Genomic DNA, 25,714 nt, shown 5'->3' on the forward strand with positions numbered 1-25,714 from the left:
TGAGAGAAAGCGTGACTAGTAACCAGGAGAGTCGCCTCTGGTTCCATCTGCAAAAATACAGTTATTTATGGGTGTGACAGACGGCATGCACTGCAGTCTCATTAGGAATCTCTCTCATAACAAGCAGGGAGAAGAGACAGTCCAGGACTGGATGCCCATGGAAGGGGCTGGGATGGAAGCCCAGTGGGCCAGGTTTGGCAGAGAAAGCCTGCCATGGCTGGGGTGACTGACCCATGGCCAGGAGCTGGGGATAAGGACTGTGTACAGCCAGGCAGCTGTCTCCAGGAGGCCTTGAGACTACAAGCCTTGAAGCACCAACCCCTAGAGCTCTCAGCATGACAGGTGAATGCTTTCTGAAGTGTCAAGTGATGGCCCACGGCTAGAATTGCCAGATTTAGCAAATAAAAATACAGGATGAGCAGTTAAATTAGAATTTCAGATTAAAAAACTTATTTCTTTTAGATATACAGATTGCCAACAAACACATGAAAGGATGTTCCACATCACTAATCTTAGAGAAATGCAAATCAAAACTACAATGAGGTATCACATCACACCGGTCAGAATGACCATCATCAAAAAATCTACAAACAATGAATGCTGGAGCGGGTGTGGAGAAAAGGGAACCTTCTTGCACTGTTGGTGGGAATGTAAGTTGGTACAGCCACTGTGGAGAACACTATGGAGGTTCCTTAAAAAACTACAAATAGAACTACCATATGACCCAGCAATCCCACTACTGGGCATATACCCTGAGAAAACTGTAATTCAAAAAGAGTCATGTACCACAATGTTCATTGCAGCTCTATTTACAATAGCCAGGACATGGAAGCAACCTAAGTGCCCATCAACAGATGAATGGATAAAGAAGATGTGGCACATATATACAATGGCATATTACTTAGCCATATAAAGAAATGAAATTGAGTTATTTGTAGTGAGGTGGATGGACCTAGAGACTGTCATACAGAGTGAAGTAAGTCAGAAAGAGAAAAACAAATACCGTATGCTAACACATATATATGGAATCTAAAAAAAAAAAAGGTTCTGAGGAAACTAGGTCAGGACAGGAACAAAGATGCAGACGTAGAGAATGGACTTGAGGACACGGGGAGAGGGAAGGGTAAGCTGGGACAAAATTATAGAGTGACATGGACATATATACACTACCAAATGTAAAATAGATAGCTAGTGGGAAGCAGCCGCACAGCACAGGGAGATCAGTTCGGTGCTTTGTGACCATCTAGAGGGGTGGGATTGGGAGGGTGGGAGGGAGACGCAAGAGGGAGGAGATATGGGGATATATGTATACGTATAGCTGATTCACTTTGTTATAAAGCAGAAACTAACACACCATTGTAAAGCAATTATACTCCAATAAAGATGTTAAAAAATAATAAAAATAAAAAACATATTTTTTTAATATAAGTATGTCTCATGGACTTCCCTGGTGGTACAGTGGTTGGGAATCCACCTGCCAATGCAGGGGACACGGGTTCAAGCCCTGGTCCGGGAAGATCCCACATGCCACAGAGCAATTGAGCCCGTGTGCCACAACTACTGAGCCTGCGCTCTAGAGCCCGCAAGCCACAACTACTGAAGCCTGCACGCCTAGAGCCCGTGCTCCGCAACAAGAGAAGCCACCGGAATGAGAAGCCCACGCCCTGCAGTGAAGAGTAGCCCCTACTTGCCACGACTAGAGAAAGCCCACGCGCAGCAATGAAGACCCAACGCAGCCAAAAAAAAAAAAAAAAAAAAAAAAAAGTATGTCTTGTGCGATATCTGGGACATACTTATACTAAAAGATAAGTGTTGTTTATCTGAAATTCAGATTTAAGTGAGTGTTCTGTATTTTATCTGACAACCCTACTCAGGGCTTCTCTGAGCTGCCTCTAACTGCAGAAGAGGGCTGGAGCCCACATGTGACTGGTTCAGGGCCCGCAGTGCCATGATCTTTCTCGCGGGTGTGCTGCACACAAGGTGGTGAGGAGTGAGTCAGGGCAGGGTGTGGACTTCCAGGAGACAGGCAGCCCTTCCTCACCTGTGTCCAGGCAGGAAACTAATTTCTGTTGATCAGCAAGTTTGAGGTGCTGGCACTCTGCTAAGCCCTTCAATATTATCTCATTGAATCCTCCTGCAACCCTAGGAGTTAGGCACGTGTGATCACTATGATTCCCACTTTAGAGAGGAGGAGACTGCTGAGTCTCCATGAGGTTAAGAGCACAGGACTGTCAAGTGAAAGAGAAGGAATTGAAGCCCCGGGGCTGGTGCCAGGTCTGGGATTAGCTCATCTTCCAGGCCCTTCTCTCTGTTAATCCCAAGGGCTTAAGGTGGGGAGCAGCCTCCACCTCCGAATCCCTGGGACAGGAAATGTTCCCAGTTTCCCTGGCACTGGGCCAGGGTCTTGTCCAGGCTCACATGCTTGCTGGAGACTCCAGGCTGGGAGACAGATCTGCCGAGTTCCCCTGGTCCCCGTCTGGCCGGGACATGCCCAGCGGCATGAGCTGCCCGTGGGCACTGCCCTCCGCTGTGCCGGTGCCTGTGGGAGGGGCCCAGGACCAGCTGCTGCCTCTCAGGCCCAGCCTGCGCTGAGCCCCGGGGTGGCCTGGCCAGCTTCCCTGCCGTTAGCCCCCTGAGCCAGGCCAGAGGGGTCCCTGAGGAGCTCTGGGCTCTAAGTCCCAGCCCCTCTCCGAGGAGGCGGGCAGCGGGGCTCGGCAGCCAGAGGCTTCTCAGCTCTGAGCTCTGGAGCCAGATGTAACATTGACCTTAAATGGTAAAAGCTCCCCAGAGTGAAGAGAGGCTGGCCGGAGGAGGAAAGGGGAATAACTCAGTTTTAGGTAAGTCGTTGCTATCTCCAAGAATAACCTGCCTCTTCAGCTGGGAGCAAGGGAACACTTCTCCTCCTTAAAGGTACAGGGTGCTGGGATGGGGGCGCCTGACTTTAACTTTCCAGGGGAGTTGGCTTGGTTGGATGGCATTTCAGCCGAGTATTTTTATTGTTGCTGTCATAATTTTCAAATAAGAAGTGAATCTTGCCCGTCCTAACTTAACTAAATTGTGCTCCTTTTGCTTGCTGTTGTAAAGCATGCACAGGTGAGGGTGCAAATGTGGGTTCTGGCTGGGCGTCCGCAACCCCAGATTTCCTGTGGGCCCCTGTGGAGCAATAGAGGGTCCCCAGATTACGTGCCAGCTGGTCAGGGCTTTCCCCACACCGCCTGCTACCCCTTCCCCACCCTTGCTCTGTGCTTACTTATGCCTCTCTCTGCCCCCCACTCCCACCCTGTGCCACCCGCCCCCTGTCCACCTTGGACCTTGTGATGGCCCAGCCCTGTCTCCCCCACTGACCTGCCCCTGCTTCTGTCCCTGCACTTCCCATCCTGTATTCTGGTCACAGCCCCTGATTTTTGTCCCTGTCCCCATCTCTCCTGTCTCCAGCTTTGCCCCCGTGCTCCTTCCCTGCACCCTCAAGGGGTTGCCTGTGCCTTGCTTGTGCCCCTAGCCTGCACACCTCCAGGAGCTCGGAGTCAGAGCTATTCCTAGAGTGAGCAGCACTCGGGCTGCCTTTCTCCAAAGGAAAGGCCGGTGGAAGCCAGAAGCCAGAGAGGGACCCAGTTGTCTGTTCCCTCCTGCCCAGTAAACGGCTGTAAAAGGCTGGAGATGCTCTGCGGATTGAGTAAATACAGGGCAGGATCTGGGACCCCTGGCTGGCGCTCCCACCTCCCAGAGCTTGGCAACTGTTGCCTTTTTAACACTCACTCTTCAGACTGCTCTTTGAGGGTCTCTGGAGAAGTAAAGCAGCCCACGGGTCTCCTACAGGAAAAAGGAAGCAGTTTCCCAGGGCTGTTAGGCTGGGAGGACTAGGGAGCCAGACCGGCCAAGGGTTCTGTTGTCCCCACCAGGGGGCAGTGACGTGCTGGTGAGACAGGTGGACTCTGGACTGCCCCTCAGCCGTCCTCTCTGTGGCTTGGCAGTCAGCAGAGGGACTGTTTGATGAGGAGGAACAGAGGCCCTGATGGGTGGGGAGGAGAGACTTAGGAGCCCCCAGACTCTGCTCTTTGAGCTCTTTGAGGCAGGGGGACAGAGATAGAGAACTCAGTTCTCTTGTAGTAAAAGCAAAAGGAAGCAGGAGAGAAAATGGATATGAATTGACTTTGTGCCAGGGTCTGTGCTAGAACTGTTATTTAATTTAATCCCTGTGGTAGAGGTGCGGATATTGTGGATGAAAGAGGTAAAGCAATATGCTTAAGGGAACACAGTCTGTAGGTGATGAGCAGGGATTCCAGCTCAGGCCAGCTTGGTCCAAAGTGGGCACTTCCAGTGTTAGATGCCACCCTGCCTCTAGTTAGTAACCAGGGTCTCGGGCAGTTATTGAGCATCACCGTCCAAATGATGGGAAAACCAAGAGGATTGCATTTGCCCCATGAACCTTGGAGGCCAGACCCTGAATTCAGGTGACAGCCCAGGGCAGCCTCACTGGTTGAGATGCAGAGGCAACACCGACTCCGTGACCTTGGACACACCCTGCCTTCTCTGCGAGGGCCTTCCCCACCCCACGGGAGAAGGAAAACAGGTCAGCCAGCCAGACAGAAAACCTCTCTGCTAATCGGCTACAGATGTAAAAAAAGAGTTAGAGAAAGCTGGGCTTAATCACCTCTCATTACTTTCTTCCCAGTACTTTTAAATTTATAATTCTTATTCAGAGTTTTTCCCTGGTAATAAAAGTAATGTGTATTCTTTGCTAAACTTTCTAGGAAAATATAGAAATAAGTATAAGTAAGAAATTCAGAAATAAACATAAAGAAATAAAAGTTCCCTCTGGAATCCTATCACTCAGAGATAAATATTGTTAATATTAATGGTGTGTTTCTTTCTTTATATTTCTCTATATTTTATAAAACTAGGGCCTTACCATGTGTGGTTTTGTAGTCTGATGAAAAAAAATTTTTTTAAAGGGAATTCCCTGGCAGTCCAGTACTTAGGACCCGGCACTCTCACTGTGGTGGCCTGGGTTCAATCCCTGGTAGGGGAACTAAGATCCTGCAAGCCGCGAGGTGCAGCCAAAAAAAAAAATTTTTTTTTAAAGACTATTTTTTTAGAGCAGTTTTAAGTCACAGCAAAGTTGAGAGGAAGGTCTGCATAGAGATTTCCCAGATCCCCCTGGCTCCCACACATGCAGAGCCTCCCCCAACATAGCAGCCCGACCAGGGTGGCACATTTGTTACAACTGATGTGCCTACACTGACACATCATAATCACCCAAAGTCCATGGTTTACCTTAGGGTTCACTCTTGGTGCTGTACATTCCATGGGTTTGGACAAATTGCATAATGACATGTATCCACCATTATAGTATCATACAGAGTATTTTCACTTCCCTAAAATACCTTCTGTGCTCCAGCTCTTCATCTTTCCCCACCAACCCCTAACAATCACAGATCCTTTTACTGCCTCCGTAGTTTTGCCTTTTCCGGAATGTCATACAGTTGCAGACAAACACTATGTAGCCTTTTCAGACTGGCTTCTTTCACTTAGTAATATGCATTTAAGATTCTTCCATATCTTTTCATGGGTTGATAGCTCATTTCTTTTTAGTGCTGAATAATATTCCATTATCTAGATGCACCACAGTTTATTTATCCATTCACCCACTGAAGGACATCTTAGTCTTTTTTTTCAATTTTTTAAACACCAACGTATAGTTGATGTGTAGTATTATGTAAGTTACAGGTATACAACATAGTGATTCACAATTTTTCAAGGTTGTACTCCATGTATAGCTATAAAATATTGCTATATTCCCTATGTTGTACGTTATATCCTCGTAGCGTATTTATTTTATACATAATAGTTTGTACCTCTTAATCTCCTACTCTTATCTTGCTCCTCCCCCTTCCCTCTCTCCGCTGGTAACCACTAGTTTATTTTCTATATCTGTGAGTCTGTTTCTTTTTTGTTATATTCACTAGTTCATTTTATTTTTTAGATTTCATATATATGTGATATCATGCAGTATTTGTCTTTCTCTGTCTGACTTATTTCACTTAGCGTAATGCTCTCCAGGTCCATCCATGTTGCTGCAAATGGCAAAATTTTGTTCTTTTTTATGGCTGAGTAGTAGTCTGCTTTTTTTTTTTGCGGTACGTGGGCCTCTCACTGTTGTGGGCTCTCCCGTTGTGGAGCACAGGCTCCAGACGCGCAGGCTCAGCGGCCATGGCTCACGGGCCCAGCTGCTCCGCGGCATGTGGGATCTTCCCGGACTGGGACACGAACCCATGTCCCCTGCATCGGCAGGCGGACTCTCAACCACTGCGCCACCAGGGAAGCCCTAGTCTGCTTTTTTTTAACTGAACATTCTATCATGATTATTTTCTCATGTCATCAAAGATACTTCAAAACATGATTTTTAAGGGGTTGTATCCTACCAAATAATTTTAGCTGTGCAAAATTTAGTCATCATTCCTCTCGTTGGGCATTTGCAAATGTGGTTTTTCTTTGGGGCCTGTCTCAGTGGCACACACATGATGGCTTTTCTGTCCCTTTTGTGGAGTTTGGAAACTCTGCGCTCCCAGGTGGGCTTGTGCAGTACACCCTAGAGTGTGGGCTTGTTCTGCAAGACGATATTAAGTGGGATACTGACTCAACTCGCAACACATGGACTCACATCGGAATTGCCTTTTAAGTTCTTTTCTGTCCATCTGAGTTAGCCCAGCAGTGCAGGTGCTGCAGGACTTTCAGTACTAAAACCAGACGTCAGGCAAAACCAGGCAAATCAGGGCAAGTTGTTCTCCTGGGTTTGAACCTAGTGTGCAGGTTTGAACAGGTGTGGTCAAAAGAGCACCGGCTCCAAGTTGGGAGGAGGGCTTGGCCTTGACCAACTCTTCCCTTGTGATCACAGTGGCAGCTGGTGCCTGGAGCTTGAGGCAGCATCTTGCCCTGCTGGAGAGCGCAGGCCCTGGAGTGACCATGCAACTCCACCACTGACCAGCTATATACCTTGAGCCACATCTAACCTCTCCAAGCCTCGGTTTCCTCTCCTGTAAAACAGAGATAATGATGGTGTCCACTTTGTAGGATTAAATCCCTCAGCCTGGTGTCTGCTCTTAGCACCCAGTAAACATTAGGTATTATTATTTCTGGCCTCTGTCCGTCCCCCCTCAGAGATTCCATCAAGGATGCTTCTGGACTGGTTGTGAGGCTCTGACTGACCGTAATTCTGGGTCCCAGTCTCACCTCCATTAATGCGCCAAGGGCAGTAGCAGACTTATGCTCTAGATGACTGGCCATTGGTACCTGGTGGGGTCTTTAAGGAGGCTCAGTAAAAACACCTTCTTCCTCCACTTAAGTTCTAATGCTCGTCGAGAAGTCAGCCTAATATCACCCTTATGACTGATAAAGTTAATAGGAGAATGTGGTTTCCATTCCATTCCAAAGGCAAGCAGGCTTTCTAATATTGAATTGAGCAGACTTACCCCCCAGCCCTATGTAGTGCCCTCCAGGGGAGGCAGGCCCCTTTAAATCTTAGAGCCTGGAGGAGCAGAGCAGGACGTGTGTCCCAAGAGGAAGGGAAGAGGAAAGGGCTGACTATTCATGTTAACACTTCTTGAACTCACCATCAGACAGCCATTCCCCGGGGGCAGAGCCAGGAGTCTTACATTTTTGAGGCTCCTTCCACACGGAAGGAACAGTCACGTATGGAGAAGAAGCGTTATGCTTCTAACAGAACTGCAGTGATGGTCTGGCCCAAGTCATGTTGCTAAGCTTCAGGGCAGCCATGTGGTCCCAGGAGGGCAGGCACCCCAGCTCCTCTGCTTTCTGCCTGATGGAACGTCACCCTTTCTCCTCCTGAGATGCCTGAGAGGCACCTGTTTGAGGACAAGTGCTTCCCTGGACAAGATAAGCATCCAACTAGAAGTATCTTGGTGTGATCTTTTTCTTTTTTTTAATGCAAGTTCCATTTAGGCAGCTCCAGTGAGGGAGAAAATGACCATTTTCTCCTCTGGGATACTTCATATAGACAAGAGAAGAGAGGGAAGGAAACTACCTTTGTTTGGACATGCTGTACATGCCAGGCATCTTGTGTATAATAGCTCATTAAGTCTGTACTGTGGCCATATAAGGGAGATATTTATGAGCAACAGATTCAAGGAGGTTAGGCCACTTATCTAAGACCGTTAACTAGTAACCAGTAAGTGAAGAATGGGATGTCAAATCCAAAACTATCAGATCCCCAATCTGTAGCAATTCCCATCACTCTGTGGCTTATACACCAGGCCACAGTGCAGAGTGAGAATGTCCAGCCCTTGTCCCTGCTCCTACAGTTTGAGCCCAGGAGGCCCCCGCACTGCTGCTCAGAGCAGAGGCCCTGAGCTTTGGGGGCAGGAGTCTGGGGCAGCTGTTCCACTAGGCCAGCTCTACTTTGCATCTCTCTTTTGTCTCCTTTTAGCCTGTGACTGTCTTTATCAGGTCTCATAACCTTGTCCATGAACAAGACCCTTCTTCTGTTTAGTTGGAAAATACAAGTCTAGAACCATGAACTTTTTATTGGCAGGAAATGCCATGTCCTACATTGTGAGTCTTGAGTCACTCTGACTCACCAAGGCTTGTGTTGGAAAAGTTCATAGATATGGCCATGGTCACCCAATCTGCCACAGAGGCAGCATGGAGTAGGTTGGGACCTCAGGTTGTCAAATCAAATGACCTGAATTCAAGTCCCAGCTCTGCAACTTACCGTGTGACTTTGGGGGAAATGATCTAACTTCTGTCTTACTTTTCTTAACCGTAAAATGAGGCTGATGGTGATAATGATATAACTTGATCAAAGAGTTGTTGTGAAGATGAATGGATTGATGTATCTACAGTACTTGTATGTGTATAAGTACTCAATAAATGATAACCGTTATTTAAGCTCAGATTAACACCAAGCACAGGTAACTTCTCTATTTTGTGGCTCCAAATGGTCATGTTTCCCTAAGGGCTGTCTTGCCATGATATTTTCAATTTGTTTGGGGATTAGTTCCCTGGTAAAAAGACTGTAATGTCCTTCTGGACTTCTTAGCTAAGACATGTTTCCTGTTTCCCAGCTGAAACAGGAAACTGGTCCCTGATGGAAGGTGATGCTGATGAGGCTGAGTATTATTAGGAGGAATCTAGATGGTGGATGCCAAGAGGACTCCCTAAGGAGCATGATCTTGGGGATATTCAGGGTCCTGGACCTATCTCTAAGCCTGGTCATTGGTCTGGAGTTGATTATGTACATGGAGACTGACTCATGATAATCAAACTCACAAGAGACTGAAGTATGTAATTCTGAATGTCTGTGTGCTAATGTATTGGGAGGGATTACCCTTTCCAGTGACCACAATGCCTGTAAGATGGAGATTTTGCTCAGAAGGTGGAAAGTTCTGAGGGGTATTTCATGTAGGCCATAAAGTGGCCTGATAGCCATCTCTGCCTACGACAGAGAGACTCCCCCAGAGCACAGGAGAGGTCTCTCCCCAGGGAACTTTAGATAAGCATTTCTCTTTGGAGTTCACTTTGTCTTCTGTAGAAAGATGGGATTTGTTGGAAGGTAGTTCAGAGAATCAAAGGAAGGAGTAGACCGTTAGGCTCCAGGAAGACAGCCCCCAGGGCAGTGCTAGGGACCTGGCAGTAGGAACTTGCCAGTGTTTTCTCTAGAGCAGAGGGGTTCTCTAAAGCAAAGGGTTTTTGACGGTTCATCTCATCAATTAAAAAAAATTTTTAGTATGCATCTCTAATTTATGTGTATTTATTTTTTTATGTTTATTTATTTTAAATTATATTCATGAGCTACTGTATTAATGTGAGTTATTTTATAAAACATGTAAAATTAGAAATTTAATGTTTTTAACAGTGCCAGCAGTTTTTTTTTTTTTTCTTTCCTTAAAAGAGTTTTTTTTTTTTTTTTTTTGCGGTACGCGGGCCTCTCACTGTTGTGGCCTCTCCCGTTGCGGAGCACAGGCTCCGGATGCACAGGCTCAGCAGCCATGGCTCACGGGCCCAGCTGCTCCGCGGCATGTGGGATCTTCCCGGACCGGGGCACGAACCCGTGTCCCCTGCATCGGCAGGCGGACTCTCAACCACTGTGCCACCAGGGAAGCCCTAAAAGAGTATTCTTTAGTAAGAGAAATGTGATTAATTGTGCCTCATTATATTTTAAGATCTCAGCACTTTGGAGAACCCCTGGCTTTAATGACTCTCATGGTTAAACCAGCCACTGTACCAATCAGTCTCCCAGTAAGGAACCAAATCCAACTCAACTGGCTCAAGAGACTTTAACAAAGGACTATTTATAGACGTTTGGAAACCACAAGGGATGAGGCCCAGGTACGCCCCCAATCTAGCAGCAGCAGGGAGCCGTTACTAGCCCTACCCAGGAGGGGCGAGAGAAGAAAATATTGTGATTGGAAGCCAGTGAAGAGCTGGGGAAGAGGGACCATCCAGGATGAGCTGTAATTAGGGAGGGATACAGCCACTGCCACAGATGTAGCATGGAAGAAAGGAGGGGGCAGGGAAGGAAATGCCCAACCTGTCTCTCCCCCGACCTCCTGCTGGCCCATTGGCCAAACTCAGCCAGCAAGCATGGAAGCCCAAGTGATGCATCCCATAGTTGTCATCTGGGAGCAGAGAATGGATCCTGGGGCAGGGCAGGGAGAGGGAGGCCAGGCAGAGGATAGCCAGCTCAGATAGCTGATGTGGAAGAAGGGTATCCTTACTTAGTGAATTCTAAGTGAAATTTTCAATTTGATCCACCAGTTTGTAAAAACTTTTTTGAGAGTTGCTTGTGGTGTTAGTGGTAGTAATATCTTCACTCCTCATTTTTTGCAGGAGGCTTTTAAGGCACTTGCGCATTTTATGGTGGTTGGCTTGGTTAAAACTAGATAAATATATTTCATGAATCCATTTGGGCACATTCAAGATATATCATACTTCGCTGAAAGCAAATGACTACATGAGTGCGATGTCAGTCCCTTAGCGTTGGAGAATTTCCCCTGTTCCCTCAGGACATCTCACAAACTGGTTGTGACAATGACCTTTCAACATTGAATGAAGGCACCATTGCCAGTCTACTTATTTAATACTAAGGAAGTAAAAATAAATAACAGTTTCCAACTGTCTTCCCATATTCCACTGGATCATCTTGCATATTCCCTGGGCGTGCATACCCCACCCTAAAGACCACTGCAGTAGGGCTCAGCTCCTATCTTGACCAGGTTCCAGTGGTTCCTAGTCTCTGTCCAAGGTCTTGGGGGAGAGACCCCGATGGGCCCAGCTTGGTTGGGTCAGTACCAATCAGCCATGGTCAGGTGACAGGAACTTGGGGTATCAATGTGGCCGTGGGGAGCCATCCCTTGTATATAGGGGTTCCTTTTAGAGAAGGGGAAATTGCTGAAAGCAAAAGTCTCTCCAAAAGATCTCGTCACATGCTTATAATTGTCTTCCTGTCCTGCCTTCTGGAGATCCTGGTCAAGCCTCCCATCTCTTCAGCCACATTTACAGACAATTTCTTGGGTTACTTCCATAGATGACTAATCATATCCCTTGCATGTGGTTTTTCACATGGCTGTACTTCAGACGGCAGCCTTGTTTCCCTGCTGTTGTCCCCATGTAGAGCCAACATTCCCAACAATTCTGGGGTTCACAGGACCTTACACTGGTTGGGGCAGACTATTTCTCTGGTTAGCTGGGTTCAGCAGAGAAAGATGGGTGTGGTGATTACCTCAAGGATGTGGCACATTTAGATCCAGCAATGTTTGCAAGTTGTCCCTCTCTCATGACTCCTACAGTCTGTAAACCATAGAAGTTGCATAGGCACGGGAACAAAGAAAGCCTGACTTTTCAGAGTCCTGGACGGGGAGGTTCAACTTGCTGAAATCCCCAGGAGCTTGTTTCACTTGACAATAACAAGAGTAATAATAATGTACTTATTTCTATCACGGCTATCATTTATTGAGCACCGGCTACATAGTGTGTTAAATGCTTTACATACATTATCGCATATTTCTGCAATGCCTTGTAAGATCGGTAATAATAATATCTATATTTTACTGATGAGAAATCGAGGCTTTCTGAGGTTCACTAGTTCACTCGGGTTTACACAGTGGAAAGTGGCAAGGTCAAGGCTAGGTTGCCCTTGATGCAAAACACACACAACCCATCAACAGATAGAATCTCACACTTGGAACTATCAGGCCAGGAGGAGATAGACGCTGGGCCAGTAAGAGTTTTCAAAAGGTTAGATCATTATGGGTTTATTGAGAAGTATTAAGGGAGGCTAGAACCATGGCAGGTTTAAGGTGGTTCTTGGTAGATAGTGAGTGAATAAAAGAATGAACCCTCCCAGGTCTGAAAACAGTAAAAGCCTTCCAATATCCACCCCTGGTGCTGAAATGAAGACAGAATATAAGCAGTGGTCCCAGGTCCTAGGCTTGGCTCTGCTTCCAACTCATTTTGTGCCCTTGAGCACAAAGGTTCCTTCTGAGACCTTGGTTTCCTCATCTGTGAACAGTTCACCCTCCAAGGCCCAATGGTTCACCCCAGTGATTGCATGATTGAGGCCAACCCAGAGCAATAATTGTGTCAGATGCTGCATCTGTGACAAAGGAGGATCGCAGATGTGTTAGAAGGGTCAGCTGTTATTGTCCATTCTCTAAAAGCCCATGCAGTGCTTTTGGGAACAGTCAGAACTGGAATCAGGTCCAAAGTAAATGGATGGCTGTGTTTTTAAGAAAACATTTACTGCTGAAGGGACTGCTTATTCATTCTCTTTTTGTTAACAAGGCATTTGACTCATGCTTTGGACAGTTGCTGCTCTGATCATTGTCGCTAACAAAAGCAGCCTCTGGAGCCTGGTCCCTCTTCCCTTACACTATGGGGCCAGCTGCTCCCAGCCCTCCATCTCTAGGAGCACATGAGTGTGTCCTGTGGGGTGGGGATCGGGGACAAAAAGACTGGAAGTCCCTTGGAAGGGATTTGGGGCACCAGAATTTGGGGGCCTCCAAGAGGCATTGGGTACCCCTCAGAGCTCCCTACGTGGAGATCTGGAGAACTGAGGAGACTCAGAAAAATGGTGTAAGCATCTAACTACATCTTGGGGACTAAGTCTAATGCAAGTTGAAATGCCCATCTCCATCCTATAGCCAGAAATTCTAGAAGAGACCATCGTATATGGAATATATAGCCAGCACTAAGTGAGTATATGAATGCCAAGAGCTCCTGGATGGCCTTGGCTGACAAAACCGTTCTCTGTTGCCCAGTAGCACATTCTCGTTCTGTATCTCATGTGATCCTCCCAGAGGACCATGGAGCCACGTGATCTGTGTCACCTATCATGAATTCCTCAGATTTCACAGTCTTACGCACTACAGATATCATAGCTCCTTCCATTGCCCCCACCCCTGCCCCCAGGGCCACAGTAGGATTTTGGTGGGCTCTAGGCTTTTTTTTTTTTTTTTTTACTTTTTGGCTGTGCCACGCGGCATGCGGGATCTTAGTTCCCTGACTAGGGATCGAACCCACACCCCCTGCAGTGGAAGCGCGGTGTCTCAACCGCTGGCCTGCCAGGGAAGTCCCTGGCCCCTAGGCATTTTTGACTTCATGAGCCCCTTCTTGCTTATGAAATTTATAACTCTGTTGGTGTAAAGATAAATATATTAATGTTATCTATTAAAACATGAACCTAAAAGTTCATTTTTTTCCTTCTGACTCTTAAAAGCAATTAAAACATTTTAATGGGCACTAGGCGCTGTTTCTACCCGATATAATGGATGAGTCAGCCCTGGCCCCTCACCTTACTGTTCAGAGCATGGTCTAGGGATGAGCAGCAACAGCATCAGCTGGGAGCTTGTTAGAAATGCAGACTCTCAAGTGCCGCCTCAGAACTACTGAACCAGAATCTGCAGCTTAACAAGACCCGCAGGTAATTTGTGTGTGTATTATAGCCTGAGACATGCTGTCTACCACACTGTCCTGTGGTACCGCTGGGGATATCTGAATCATAGGTCACACTGTTACCCCAAATTACAGCAAGAAGTTCAGTAACAGAAAATCCTATGTGGAAGATAACATCTAGCGTTAAATGGCTGTGTAAATGCCAAGAATTCCTGGACGGCCCTGTGTGCCAAAGGTGTCCTCCTCTGTTACCCAACTGATGTTCTCCCTCCTCTTCCCCTCCCCCACCCCCATACACACACACACACACACACACACACACACTCAGTGGAGAAGTCAGTCCCAGGCGGAGGGGTCTGACCTCTTTTGCTCTGAGTTGGTCCTTCCAGTTGTTCTGTGCAGCACCTGGCCTCCAGAGCCATCTCAACAGAGGTAGAGGCAGATGTAGGAGGCACAGCCCTACGTTCCTCTACTCAGAGTTGACACCCAGTCTCTTGGGCAGAGCTAGTTATACGGCCCCAGTCAACTGCAAGGGAGGCTGGGAAATGCAGGGGAACACAGGAGTATTCAGGGAGCACTAACCATCTCTGCCCCAAGTGGAGAATCAGTGAGACAAGTAACAGCTACTGCAGGGCCTGAGGCCTCCCAGAGGCAAGACATTAAGAAACCGGGATGTGAACAACTAGAGACTCAGAGTTTGCAGAGAAGTCTTTTAAAAGCTGAGAGAATTAACTCAGAGACAAATGCCTGCCCTCCCCCAAGGTCTTACTCTTCCAGTAAGGGGGAGGGGAGAATCAACTGGGCAACAGAGAATGGTTTTGGCAGCCAAGGTCATCCAGGAGTTCTAGGCTTCCATAGACCCACTTACTGCTGGCTATATATTCCATATAGGATGGTCTCTCCTAGAACTTGTTGCTACAAGTTGGAGACTTAGTCCCCAAGATGCACACTTAAAGCAGCTAAGATTTTAGGTCGGTTGCAGCAGCTACTGTAAATTACCCTAATTCATTACCCAAGCACCCTTGTCATAGACCCCTCTCCCATCTCCCCAGAAGGAAAGTGACAACCTGTCACTCATGCTGTTCTCTCCTTGTGGCTTGACCATCCAGCCTCTGCCTGCCTAGTGCTCTAACCCCACCTGCTCTGTGCCTTGCCCCTGGATTAGAGGCTTACTACATTCTATGTTATAGGGAAGGAAACTTGAGATCCCACTGGAAAATAAGTAAGGAGAGTGCAGAATCTTGGTCTTCTGACCTTTACGTGCCTGTCTGTGAGGGAGAAAAAAATGAAGTAGAAATAAAAGGAGGCTTTCACAGGCATCAAGGATAGGAAGGGTTATTCCTAGGGAGCCACAGCTGTCTTTTAATTGGCTTTGCACCATCTTCATTAAGAGGTTTTATAATATCAGAGGCCACTGTTGGCCTGGGGGCGAGGCTCGAGAAGGATTGAAAATGCCAGCTAACATCTAGTGAACGCTGACTATGTGCTGAACATTGTTCTAAGAAGCTTATGTGTAGAATATAATTTACATTGTTATCATCATCCATGTTTTACAAATGAGGAAACTGAGGCACAGATAGATTAAAATAACTTGCCCGTGATCACACAGCTACTACGCAGCAGGGCTGAGATGTGATCCCAGGCAGCTTGGCTCCAGAGCCCACGTCACAACCACCATGCTCCCTGAGCTCTGGATACCCACTAATTAGAGGGCTTGGGGGCATCTCTGACCAGTACTTTGAGGAGGACACATTGAGCTACTCCTTGAAAAAGGAGTCATTCCATAGTCATTCCATTTGACGTTCCGTAGTCAAATAAGTCTGGGAAACTATCTATACTTTCTCTCCCTCTCGGAGATTTATCCTGCATCTTTGCTTCTTAAGGGCTGAGAAGGCCTACAGGACAGAAACCTGCCTCATGCTGTCATCCGCAAGTGTATCAAAATGTGGAACCTTATTTTCAGAGCTCATAGCATCACCCAGAATGAGGGTTGCAGAGGACATACTTTGGGAGAGGCTGGCTAGGGACATTTGTGCTTGAGCGGCATCTAGAAAGCCCTCACCCCTTGCAGGACTGCCGAGGCAGGCTTTAAGGGGGCCAGGTCAGCTCCAAAAGCTGGGAGGCAGACGGTGGCCAGAGTGGGGACAGCACGGGCTTTTACTGGTTTCCAGTCCTGCCTGGTCACCCTCAGCTCTGTTGCTCTGGAGGAGTCGCCACAGGGCACTGGGTCTCAGTCTCCTCATCTGCAAAATAACTTCTTCCTCCTAGTGCAGTCGGGGGATTGAGTGAGCAGATGTCCCTAAAGCGTCAGCGACAATGGTACGCTCTGATGAATGGTGAATGTTGTCATTCTGTTGTCTATTTTGCTTGCCTTATTCTTTACAGTCTTCTAGGTGGTTCCACGTGGAACTAGGATATGAGGGTTGGCAGCTTCCAAGGAGCAGGCTGGGCCAATTCCACCCCGTCAGGCTGGAGGTCGTTGTGCCTCTTTTCTGCTCCAAAGAGTTCAGGGGACTCCCCAGTCCAAGAGAGAGTTTCCTCCTGAGAAGGGGAAGGGGATGCTCTCGGGTTGGACGAAGGAATAGGCAGGAAATGTCAAGAGCTGAGGTTGAGCTGTGGGACACACTCAGATTTAGCTTCAGATCAACATCAAAAGGGAGCATTATCCCAGGACTCCGGCAGGTCCCAGAAGATCCAGAAAAGGCACAAGTTGGTCTCCCTGCTACAGGCAGAATGCGCCCCAGGAAAAACATTCTGATTCTAAATGAGGTGCCAACTGGCAGAGCGTGTGAAGCCTGCGCCAGCACTAAGTCACCTAGCAAGGTGCATGTCTAGACAATGAGGGACCTGAGAATACATTTCAGAAGGCGATTATTTTAAAAAAGGCCTTGGACAGAGAGGGCCACTGTGGTTGTGTGGAAAGGGCGCTGGGCTGGGAGTCAACCTCAGCTGGGCCCCTGATGGCTGTGACCTTGTCAAGTCACGCCACCCCACGGGAACTCAGCCTTTTCATCTGAAAAACAGACATAATAGTATCTACCCTGTAGTATGTCTGTGAGGGACAAATTAAATAATGGATCTTAAGTAGCTTAGACAATAGAAAGCTCTAAACAGCAAGAGGTTAATATTAAAAACTAGGAACACCCTTTAAGGATTGCCATCAGGAGACAACAATCAAGATGAAATAGCTTCCTTCTAAAAAGCTGATGGGGCTTCCCTGGTGGCGCAGTGGTTGAGAGTCCGCCTGCCAATGCAGGGGGCGTGGGTTCATGCCCCGGTCCAGGACGATTCCACGTGCCGCGGAGCGGCTGGGCCCGTGAGCCATGGCTGCTGAGCCCGGGTGTCCGGAGCCTGTGCTCCGCAGCGGGAGAGGCCACAGCAGTGAGAGGCCCGCATACCGCAAAAAAAAAAAAAAAAAAAAAAAAGCTGATGGACTCTCCCAAGGTGATGTCAGCCAAGCGGATCTAGAATGTTAGTGAAGATTAAAGACAACAAGTGTAAGAGGCTTCCCAGTAGATGCAGAATTACTATCTGATCCAGCAGTTTCACTCCTAGGTATATACCTAAGAGACTTGAAAACAGGTGTTCAAACAAAAACTTGTGCAATAATGTTTATAGCAGTACTGTTCACAATAGCCAAAGGGTGGAAACAACCTAATATCCATCAACTGATGAATAGATAAACAAAATGTGATATATCCATGCAATGGAGTGTTATTCAGTCATTAGAAAGAATGAAGTACTAATACCTGCTACAACCTGGATGAATATTGGAGACATGAGACTAAGTGAAAGAAGCCAGACACAAAGGCCACCTACTGTATGACTCCATTTATGTGAACTGCCCAGAATAGGCAAATCCGCACAGACAGAAAGCAGATTAGTGCTTGACCGGGCCTGGGAGGAGGGAAGGAACGGGAAGTGAGTGCCTGATGGGTATGTTTCCATTTGGGGTGGTGAAAAAGCTCTGGAACTAGGTCGTGATGATAGGCGCACAGCATTGTGAAGGCACTTAATGCCACTGAACTGTACACTTTAACATGGTTTAAACTGTACAATTTACGCTGTGTGTATTTTACCACAATTTAAAAAAAGTTCCTGGTGAAGAGGAAATGTGACCCCAAGGCTAGATTCCCCTCTCCTAGAGTTCAGTTGAGAGGAGGGGTAGGGGCTTCAGAGCTTGTCGGCTGGAAGCTGAGGTCTCGTGTCAGCAAATTTGCCAGGGGCCTGTGGCAGGCAATCCTTGTGTGAGGGCCCCAGGGGGCTCCAGAATTGAGGACGACATGCTTCCTGCTCTCAAAATGTATATACATTATTCTCACTTAAGGACAGACTGACAAGTACTATAGATGACAAGGGATTAAGTGCAGGGCAGTGGGACATTCATTCTGCCCTGGCTATCTGTGCAGGCTTCTCGGAAGAGAAGATAGTTGAGGAAATGGAGTCTTGGCAGGTTGGTAAGGAGGGGAAGGGCTTCCAGGGAAAGGCATGTGGTGGGTATGCAGTGGGGGGATATTTCTGAGTGGGGAACACGTTGCTGTGAATCAGGCGCGGTATCTGCGGAGTCGGGGGATGGCGGAGAGGGTCCCGAGAGAGATACGCTCCAAAGGCAATTCGGTCAGCTTGTGGAGGGCTTTGAAAATGGAGCTGGGGAAGTGGGGACTTGCTCTCCAGGCCGGGGGGAGCCAAGGAGTCCTCTAAGTGAGGAGTAACATGACTAAGCCCGTGTTCGAGAATGATCAGTGTGGAGGAAGATGGCCTGAAGACAAGGAGGCTGAGGATGGGAAGGTGGGCTGTGGCCTCATCTCTGCAGGGCTCAAGGAGGCCCCCTTCCTCCCCCCAACATCCCTGCCCCAAGAAATGACAGCAGGAAGGGTAAACCAAACCTGGTGAGCTTTGCATTAGCCAAGATTCTTGTTTGCATGGAACAGAAACTCATTCAAATTAGATTAGGCAAGAACCAGAATTTTCTGGGTCTCATAACTGAGAGGTCTAGGGCAGTTCCAGAAATAGCTGGATCCACGGGGCTTGTTCCCTCTATCTCTCAACTGTCCTTGGGTTCAGATCTCTCCTTAGGCAGCCTTTGCCTCTCGGCGGCACTGTGGCACACACAGGTCCTGGCTTACAGCCTCCTCTCAGAACCCCCAGCAGCAAGAACTCCCCCAGTCATTCCAACGAAAGTCGCCAAATTGAATTTATTGGCCCATTCTTAGTCTTGTGTTCATCCCTTGGTGAATCACCAGGGCCAGGGGTGTTCTGATTGGCCAGGCCTGACCCCACCCACCCCAAGCATGGGGATGAGGAGATGCTGCTGTTACCAGAAGAGGGGGGACTTTCTGCTAAAGGGGCATAAATTATAGCTGTCTCCCCAAAGCATCAACCCTGTGCCAAGCCATTTACATATCTCATTTCATCCTCTCAGCCATCCTGAGATGGAATCAGTTACCTCCCTTTTACAGAGGAGGAAACTGACTCGTAAGCTAACTTGTCCTCCCTCCCCACCCCAGCCCCAGCACTTTCTCTCTTCTGTGCTGCATGGCATCTCTTAGGGACGCCAAGTACAGCCACTAAGGAGGGTGACAGCTAAGGAAATGAGAACTAAAGCGCATGATCTTTAAGCTGAGAGACACTAAAACTGCATTCAGTCAGACAGCTCATGCGGGGGTTGGAGATCCTGGCCACTTAGCTGTTGGAAGATTGGAGGTCAGTCCAGTTGTTGGAGATGCTCCTTCTCTGCATCACTCCTGTCCCGTGAACAAGGCAGCTGGGAATCACTGTTGATCGGGAGGTGGGAGAGTGGGGAGGGTGTGCATCTCTAGACATGGAGTACAATGCAGTGGTGATGCAAAAGCACTCACTGCAGACAACTTCACGAACACCATAGCTTCCTTGCCCTTAGCAAGACATCACGGAAGAGGGTGATGGGGCATTTGTCAGGGAAGAGGGAGTAAAGGGCATTCACGCATAGAGCACAGGATGTACAAAGGCACTGAGGCATGCTTGGCGTGACAAGTCTTCATGATGATAAAATTCCCTGGGAACCCAGAATAATTTTATCAGGGAGAGACAGGCTGCCATGGAGATGGCTTCCTGTGGCATCAGCACCAAGCTAGAAGCTCAGGCTTCCCCAGGTGATTCTGCTTCCCTAGTCTTCATTTTTAGGAATTAATTTACAACTAATGACAGAGAGTCACCCAGGTCACTCTCTGCCCTTCCAAGCCATGTGCCAGGTTAAAGGCCTTTGACTTGGTAACAGCAAGCAGCATAAATCTAGAGCATTTCCTGTTTGGGAAGCAGGGCAAGTGATGCAGTGTCAAGAGGGCCTGGGCAGGAGTGAACACAACCAGCAGAGCTTAACGGTTGCCCAGATCCCCACTGGGGTCTGACACAAGGCACTCTGGGTGAATGGGGACGTTCTAGAAATACTGACATCCCCAGGGGACTGGCCTGGCCCAGGGTGGAAGGCAATTTTAGTTGCTAGACTACTATTTTTGGATTCACTACTGCTCCAAATGGTGGGCAGCCGTGGAGGCCTTCAGGGAACCCGAGCACTGTTTCCCAGCACAGCTCTGATTCAGCCTGCCCAGAGTCTGCAGGCCAGTGCCCACTCCCGCCATGCCCTGGGTTTTGTGCATTTCGTAGTTACATGCTGGTAGACAGCGCCCAAATCACCCAATACTAACTCCTGCAAAGAGAATTCGTCACACACTAATACAAAGGGATCAACCACCGTCTTAGGATATGACTCAAGACTATGTCAGGGATACTGTGCAGCTTGGACTCTGGCTAACCTAGGAGAAAAGGGATCAGAGCCACAGACATCCAGAAACTTCCCTGGCTTTCCCTTCTCAGAGTTGGCTGAATCAGGCAGGGAGCAGATTCTGTGCAGGGAACAGAGTCACTTTTCCTGTTGAGCTGAGATTTCCTCTCATGTGCTTGTCAGCAGTAGAGGGGCCACAGGACAGGGGAACAGGCAACACAGGATGCCTTTATTGGGCTAGCTCTGGATGGACGAAAGGAATATGTAAGAATGTGTTCTGGGAACTTTCCAGCTGAAAGCCCAGAGGAGCAGTGCTGGTGTGCTTGTCACAGGTCACATTCCTTTCTGTTTCCAAAGCTAGTCCTTACTGATGAAGGGGAAGAGTACAGGGGATCTCCAGACTGATGAATCCTGTCCTTGAGCCTCGTTTCATAGAGACTTCAGGGTGAGAATAAAAGATGTCATTCCTATTTGTGCCCATACCTGTAAAAACAATATATATTTGAAGGTCTTTGCTAGCAGAATTCTAAATGCCTCAGGTGAGAAATGATGTACCCTGCAAAGATGATTTGACTTTTGGGAATGTTGCATGTGTTGAGTGTGGTCTGGAGTGAGTGTGTGGATGTGGATGTGCAGTGTGCGTACGTGGGCACGAGCACTGCAGCCCAGCTCTCACCATCCGTGCCTTGAGTGCCTGATGAGAGCTCTGTCTCTTACTGTGGAGCTCAGTGGCTTGCTCTGCCTGGTTTACTGCTGTACACAGAGCTTGGCTTTGAAGATGCTCAGTAGATATCTGCTAAATGCAAGAACAGACGAGCGATCTGCACGTGCATCTTGGCAAGTTTCTCTTTCTTTTGGGCGTAGTCTTGTCTCCACGTCTCTATGTGTCTGTCTCTCTGAGCTCATGTCCCTGGTCCCTTCATCTCTTCCTATTTCTTTTCGTCTTTCTGTTGTCTCTTTCTCCTTCATTTCTCCTCTCATAACCCCATACACACACATATACTCCATCTCTTTTCCTCAACCCGTCTCCCTAAATTTCTTGTTGTTTTCTTGTTTTTCTTTTCTCTTTTTTGGGGGCAAAGGTTCATTTTTTAACAGCTTTGTTAAGATATGATCCATATACTATATAATTTACCCAATTAAAATACACAATTTAAAAATATACAATTCAGTGGGTTTTAGTACAGAGAACTGTGCAGCCATCACCACTATTTAATTCCAGAACATTTTCATCACCCAAAAAGAAACCTGTATCTATTAATAGTTACATCCCATTCCCCCACATTCCTCTACCCCATAAACAACCACTAATCTACTTTCTGTCTCTATAGATCTCTCTATTCTTGACATTTTGTATGAGTGCAGTTATACAATACATGGTCATTTGTGACTGGCTTCTTTCACTGAGCATAGAGTTTTCAGGGTTCAGCCATATTTCAGCATGTGTCAGCACTTCATTCCTCTTTATAGCTGAATAATATTCCATTGTATGGATATACCATATTTTATTAATCTATTAATTAGTTGGACATATGGCTTGTGTCCACTTTTTGGCTATTATTAATAATGCTGCTATGAACATTGGGTACATGTGTTTGTGTAGACACATGTTTTCATTTCTCTTGGGTATATACCTAGGAGTGGAATTGGCAGATCCTATGGCAAATCTGTGTTTAACATTCTGAGGAGCTACTAATGTGTTTTCCAAAGTGGCTGTATCATTTTACATTTCCACCAGCAATGTATAAGGGTTCCAATTTCTCCATATCCTTGCCACTTCTTGTTCTTATCTGTCATTTTTCTTTTAGCCATCCTAATGGGTGTGAGGTGGTATCTCATTTTGATTTGTACTCCCTGATGGCTAATGACGTTGACCATCTTTTCACATGTTTATTGGCCATTTGTATATCTTCTTTGGAGAAAGGTCTTTTCAAATCTTTTGTCCATTTAAAAATTGTTTTTTGTCTTTTTATTACTGATTTGTTAGAGTTTTTATACATTCTGGATACAAGTGCCTTATTAGGTATATTATTTGCAAATATTTTTTCCTCTCCTATTGGTTGTATTTTCACTTTCTCAATTGTACCATTTGCAGTTCAGAAGTTTTTAATTTTGATGATGTCCAATTTATTTATTTTTTCTTTTGTTGCCTGTGCTTTTGGTATTGTATCTAAGAAGGTACTGCCTAACCCAAGGACACAAAGGTTTACTCCAGTGTTTTCATCTAAGAGTTTTATAGTTTTAGCTCTTGCATTTAGGTATTTGATCTATTTGGAGTTAATTTTTGTATATGGTATAAGGAAGGGGTCCTACTTTATTCTTTTGAATGTGGATATCCAGTTGTTTCAGAACTATTTGTTGAAAAGACTATTCTTTCCTCCATTGAATTATCTTGGTACCCTTGTTGAAATCAACTGACTATAAATGTAAGGGTTTATTTATGGACTCTCAGTTCTGTTCCATTGATCTATATGTCTATCCTCACATACTACCCAGCATCATGTTATCTTACTGTAGTTTTATCTATTAAGTTTTGAAATTGAGAGTTGTGAATTACCCTTTTTTCCCCTTCTTTCTTAAGGTTTGTTTTGGTTATTCTTGGTCCCTTGCATTTCCATGTAAAATTTAGGATCTGCTTGTCAATTTTTGAAAAAAGGCTATTAGAATTTTGATAGGGATTGTGTTGAATATATAGATCAATTTGGGGAATATATCATCTTAATATTAAGTTTTCTGATCTATGAACATGGGATGGCATTCTATCTATTTAGGTCTTCTTTAATTTCCTTCAACAATGTTTTGTTATTTTGAGAGTGTAAGTTTTTTGTTTATTTTATTAAGTGTATTCCTAATTATTTTATGCTTTTTGATGCTATTATTAATGGAACTGTTTTCTTTTATTTTTTTTAATATTTATTTATTGATTTAGGCTGCGCCAGGTCTTAGTTGCATCACACGGGATCTCCGTTGCAGCATGCGGGATCTTTAGTTGTGGCATGCAGACTTCTTAGTTGCAGCATGCAGACTCTTAGTTGTGCATGCGAACTTTTAGTTGTAGCATGCATGCGGGGTCTAGTTCCCCGACCAGGTATCGAATCTGGGCCCCCTGCATTGGGAGTGTGGAGTCTTACCCACTGGGCCGCAAGGCAAGTCCCTGGAACTGTTTTCTTAATTTCATTTTTGGAGTTTTCACTGATAGTGTATAGAAATATAGTTGATTTTTGTACATCAATCTTGTATCCTGCAACCTTGCTGAACTTGTGTATTAGTTCTAATAGATTTTCAGTGGATTCCTCAGGATTTTCTCTGTATACGATTATGTCATCTGCAAATAGTGATAGTTTTACTTCTTCAAAACCAGAATTCTTGGGGCCTACTCCAGAGCATTTTTATTTCATTAGAGGGTCCTGAAAGGAGCTTTGTGGCTGGGCTAGAGAAATACTAAAGCAGTTATTCCCCCAGATTCATTGATACCAATTCCAAAGATTAGCTGCTTGAAAAAGAATTGAATTTAAACCCGATATGGCTAAGAAATTCTGTCAGTAGCTGTATCCGTTTGCTAGGGTTCCCATAACAAAATACCACAGACTGGGTGGCTTAAATAACAGAAATTTATTTTCTCACATTTCTGGGAAAGTCCAAGATCAAAGTGTCAGTAAGTTTGTTTTCTCCTGTGGTCTCTCTCCTTGGCTTGCAGATGGCCACTTTCTTGCTGTGTCCTTACATGGTCTTTCCCTGTGCACACACATCCCTGGTGTCTTTCTGTGTGTTCAAATTTCCTCTTCTTATAAGGACATGTGTCATGCTGAATTAAGGCCTAGTGGCTTCATTTCAGTGTAATCACCTCTTTTAAGACCCCATCTCCAGATACAGTCGCATTCTGAGGTGCTGGGGGCTAGGGCTTCAATATGTGAATTCTTGGAGAACACAGTTCAGCCCATAGCAATAGCCTCATTGGTTTTCCTCTGAGAGATCTGATTTCTGGTTAGTTGCAACTAGTGAAGCCAGAATTTATTTAAGTAACCCATTCACAAGACTACCAAATGACAGTGACCTGCAGCCAGAATTAAAAGGCACTGTCTCTAGTCCTGAGCTAAAGGATCCTCACTTGTGATCTTGCATGTTCCTTGAGCTCATTTTTGTCAACCTACCCTAGAGCCACATCAAAGAGGGTCCAGCCATCAAACTCAGACATGCATATAACATCTAGAACCTCTATTTATACTGCCTGCTTGAAAGAAAGTAATTCCAAATTCTTCTGGGTAAACAGTATGGTGACATACTTGCATGAGGAGTCCTTCTGTGAAATGAAATGTGAAGTTCTTAAATGGAAAGATTCCCGTGAAATGAACTTTAAAGTTCTGAAATTCAAAAGCTCACTCTAATTTTGTTCTTTTTTGAGCAAAGAGTCAGCTGTGGAAGCTCAAGATGCTAACTGTTCTTTGCTCCTTAATTCTTACAATAGCCAAAAGCAAAATTAGTTACGTCTATAGAAACCAAAAATCAAGCTTTCTCTCCAGGTATTCTGAGCTGAGGATACATCTCACTTCAGCTGGTGAAATTATCTCCCTCTTTCCTCTGCACAGTCTCTGCTCCCTTTTGCAGTCTTTTATTTTTAACTCTCTTGCCTTCTGAGTGTTTTTATTGACATCTGGCCACAAACCCTTTTAGCAGGCGTTGTAAATCACCCATAGGGAAATCAATAAAAACCAGTTCAATTCATAGTAATACTGATTTGCTCCCAGGTAACCAGGATCCTGCAGCCTCAGAAGTTATGCCCATGCGGGGATCTGCAAGGAGGGTGAAGGGTAAGGGGGGCATTGTGTTCTGAAACAGGAGGTGGGCAGCCAGCTCCCAGAAGCTCAAGGAAGCGATGGACTTTGGCCTATGTCCATGCTTTTCTCATCTGGCCTCCAGGGAAAGCTCTGTGTTTCCATTTCATCCAGCTCAAATTTTTCCAACCACATCAGTGGCATTTTCTTATCTTCCAAGAATCTGCTTCAGAGCTAAAGTATCTTCTTTAAGCCTCTAGAAGGGGCAGCAGGA

At 46.3% G+C, this 25,714-nt stretch overlaps 1 protein-coding gene across 5 annotated transcripts in view; it reads left to right on the top strand.

The window, feature by feature from the left end:
* Positions 1-25,714, top strand: part of IRAG1 (inositol 1,4,5-triphosphate receptor associated 1) — a 177,851-nt gene that overhangs the window by 54,957 nt on the left and 97,180 nt on the right. For 3 of the 5 annotated variants that reach the window (XM_079929974.1, XM_079929975.1, XM_079929976.1), the window contains exon 1: positions 2,471-2,837. The exons of the other annotated variants lie outside the window; for them this stretch is intronic. In XM_079929974.1, the coding sequence (XP_079786100.1) occupies positions 2,771-2,837 (67 nt within the window). In that variant the 5' untranslated portion in view covers positions 2,471-2,770. Of the gene's footprint in view, positions 1-2,470; positions 2,838-25,714 lie in introns of those variants that run through there. 5 annotated transcript variants of the gene reach the window in all.

The sequence above is a fragment of the Stenella coeruleoalba genome (assembly GCF_951394435.1).
Source record: "Stenella coeruleoalba genome assembly, chromosome: 8".
NCBI lineage: Eukaryota > Metazoa > Chordata > Mammalia > Artiodactyla > Delphinidae > Stenella > Stenella coeruleoalba.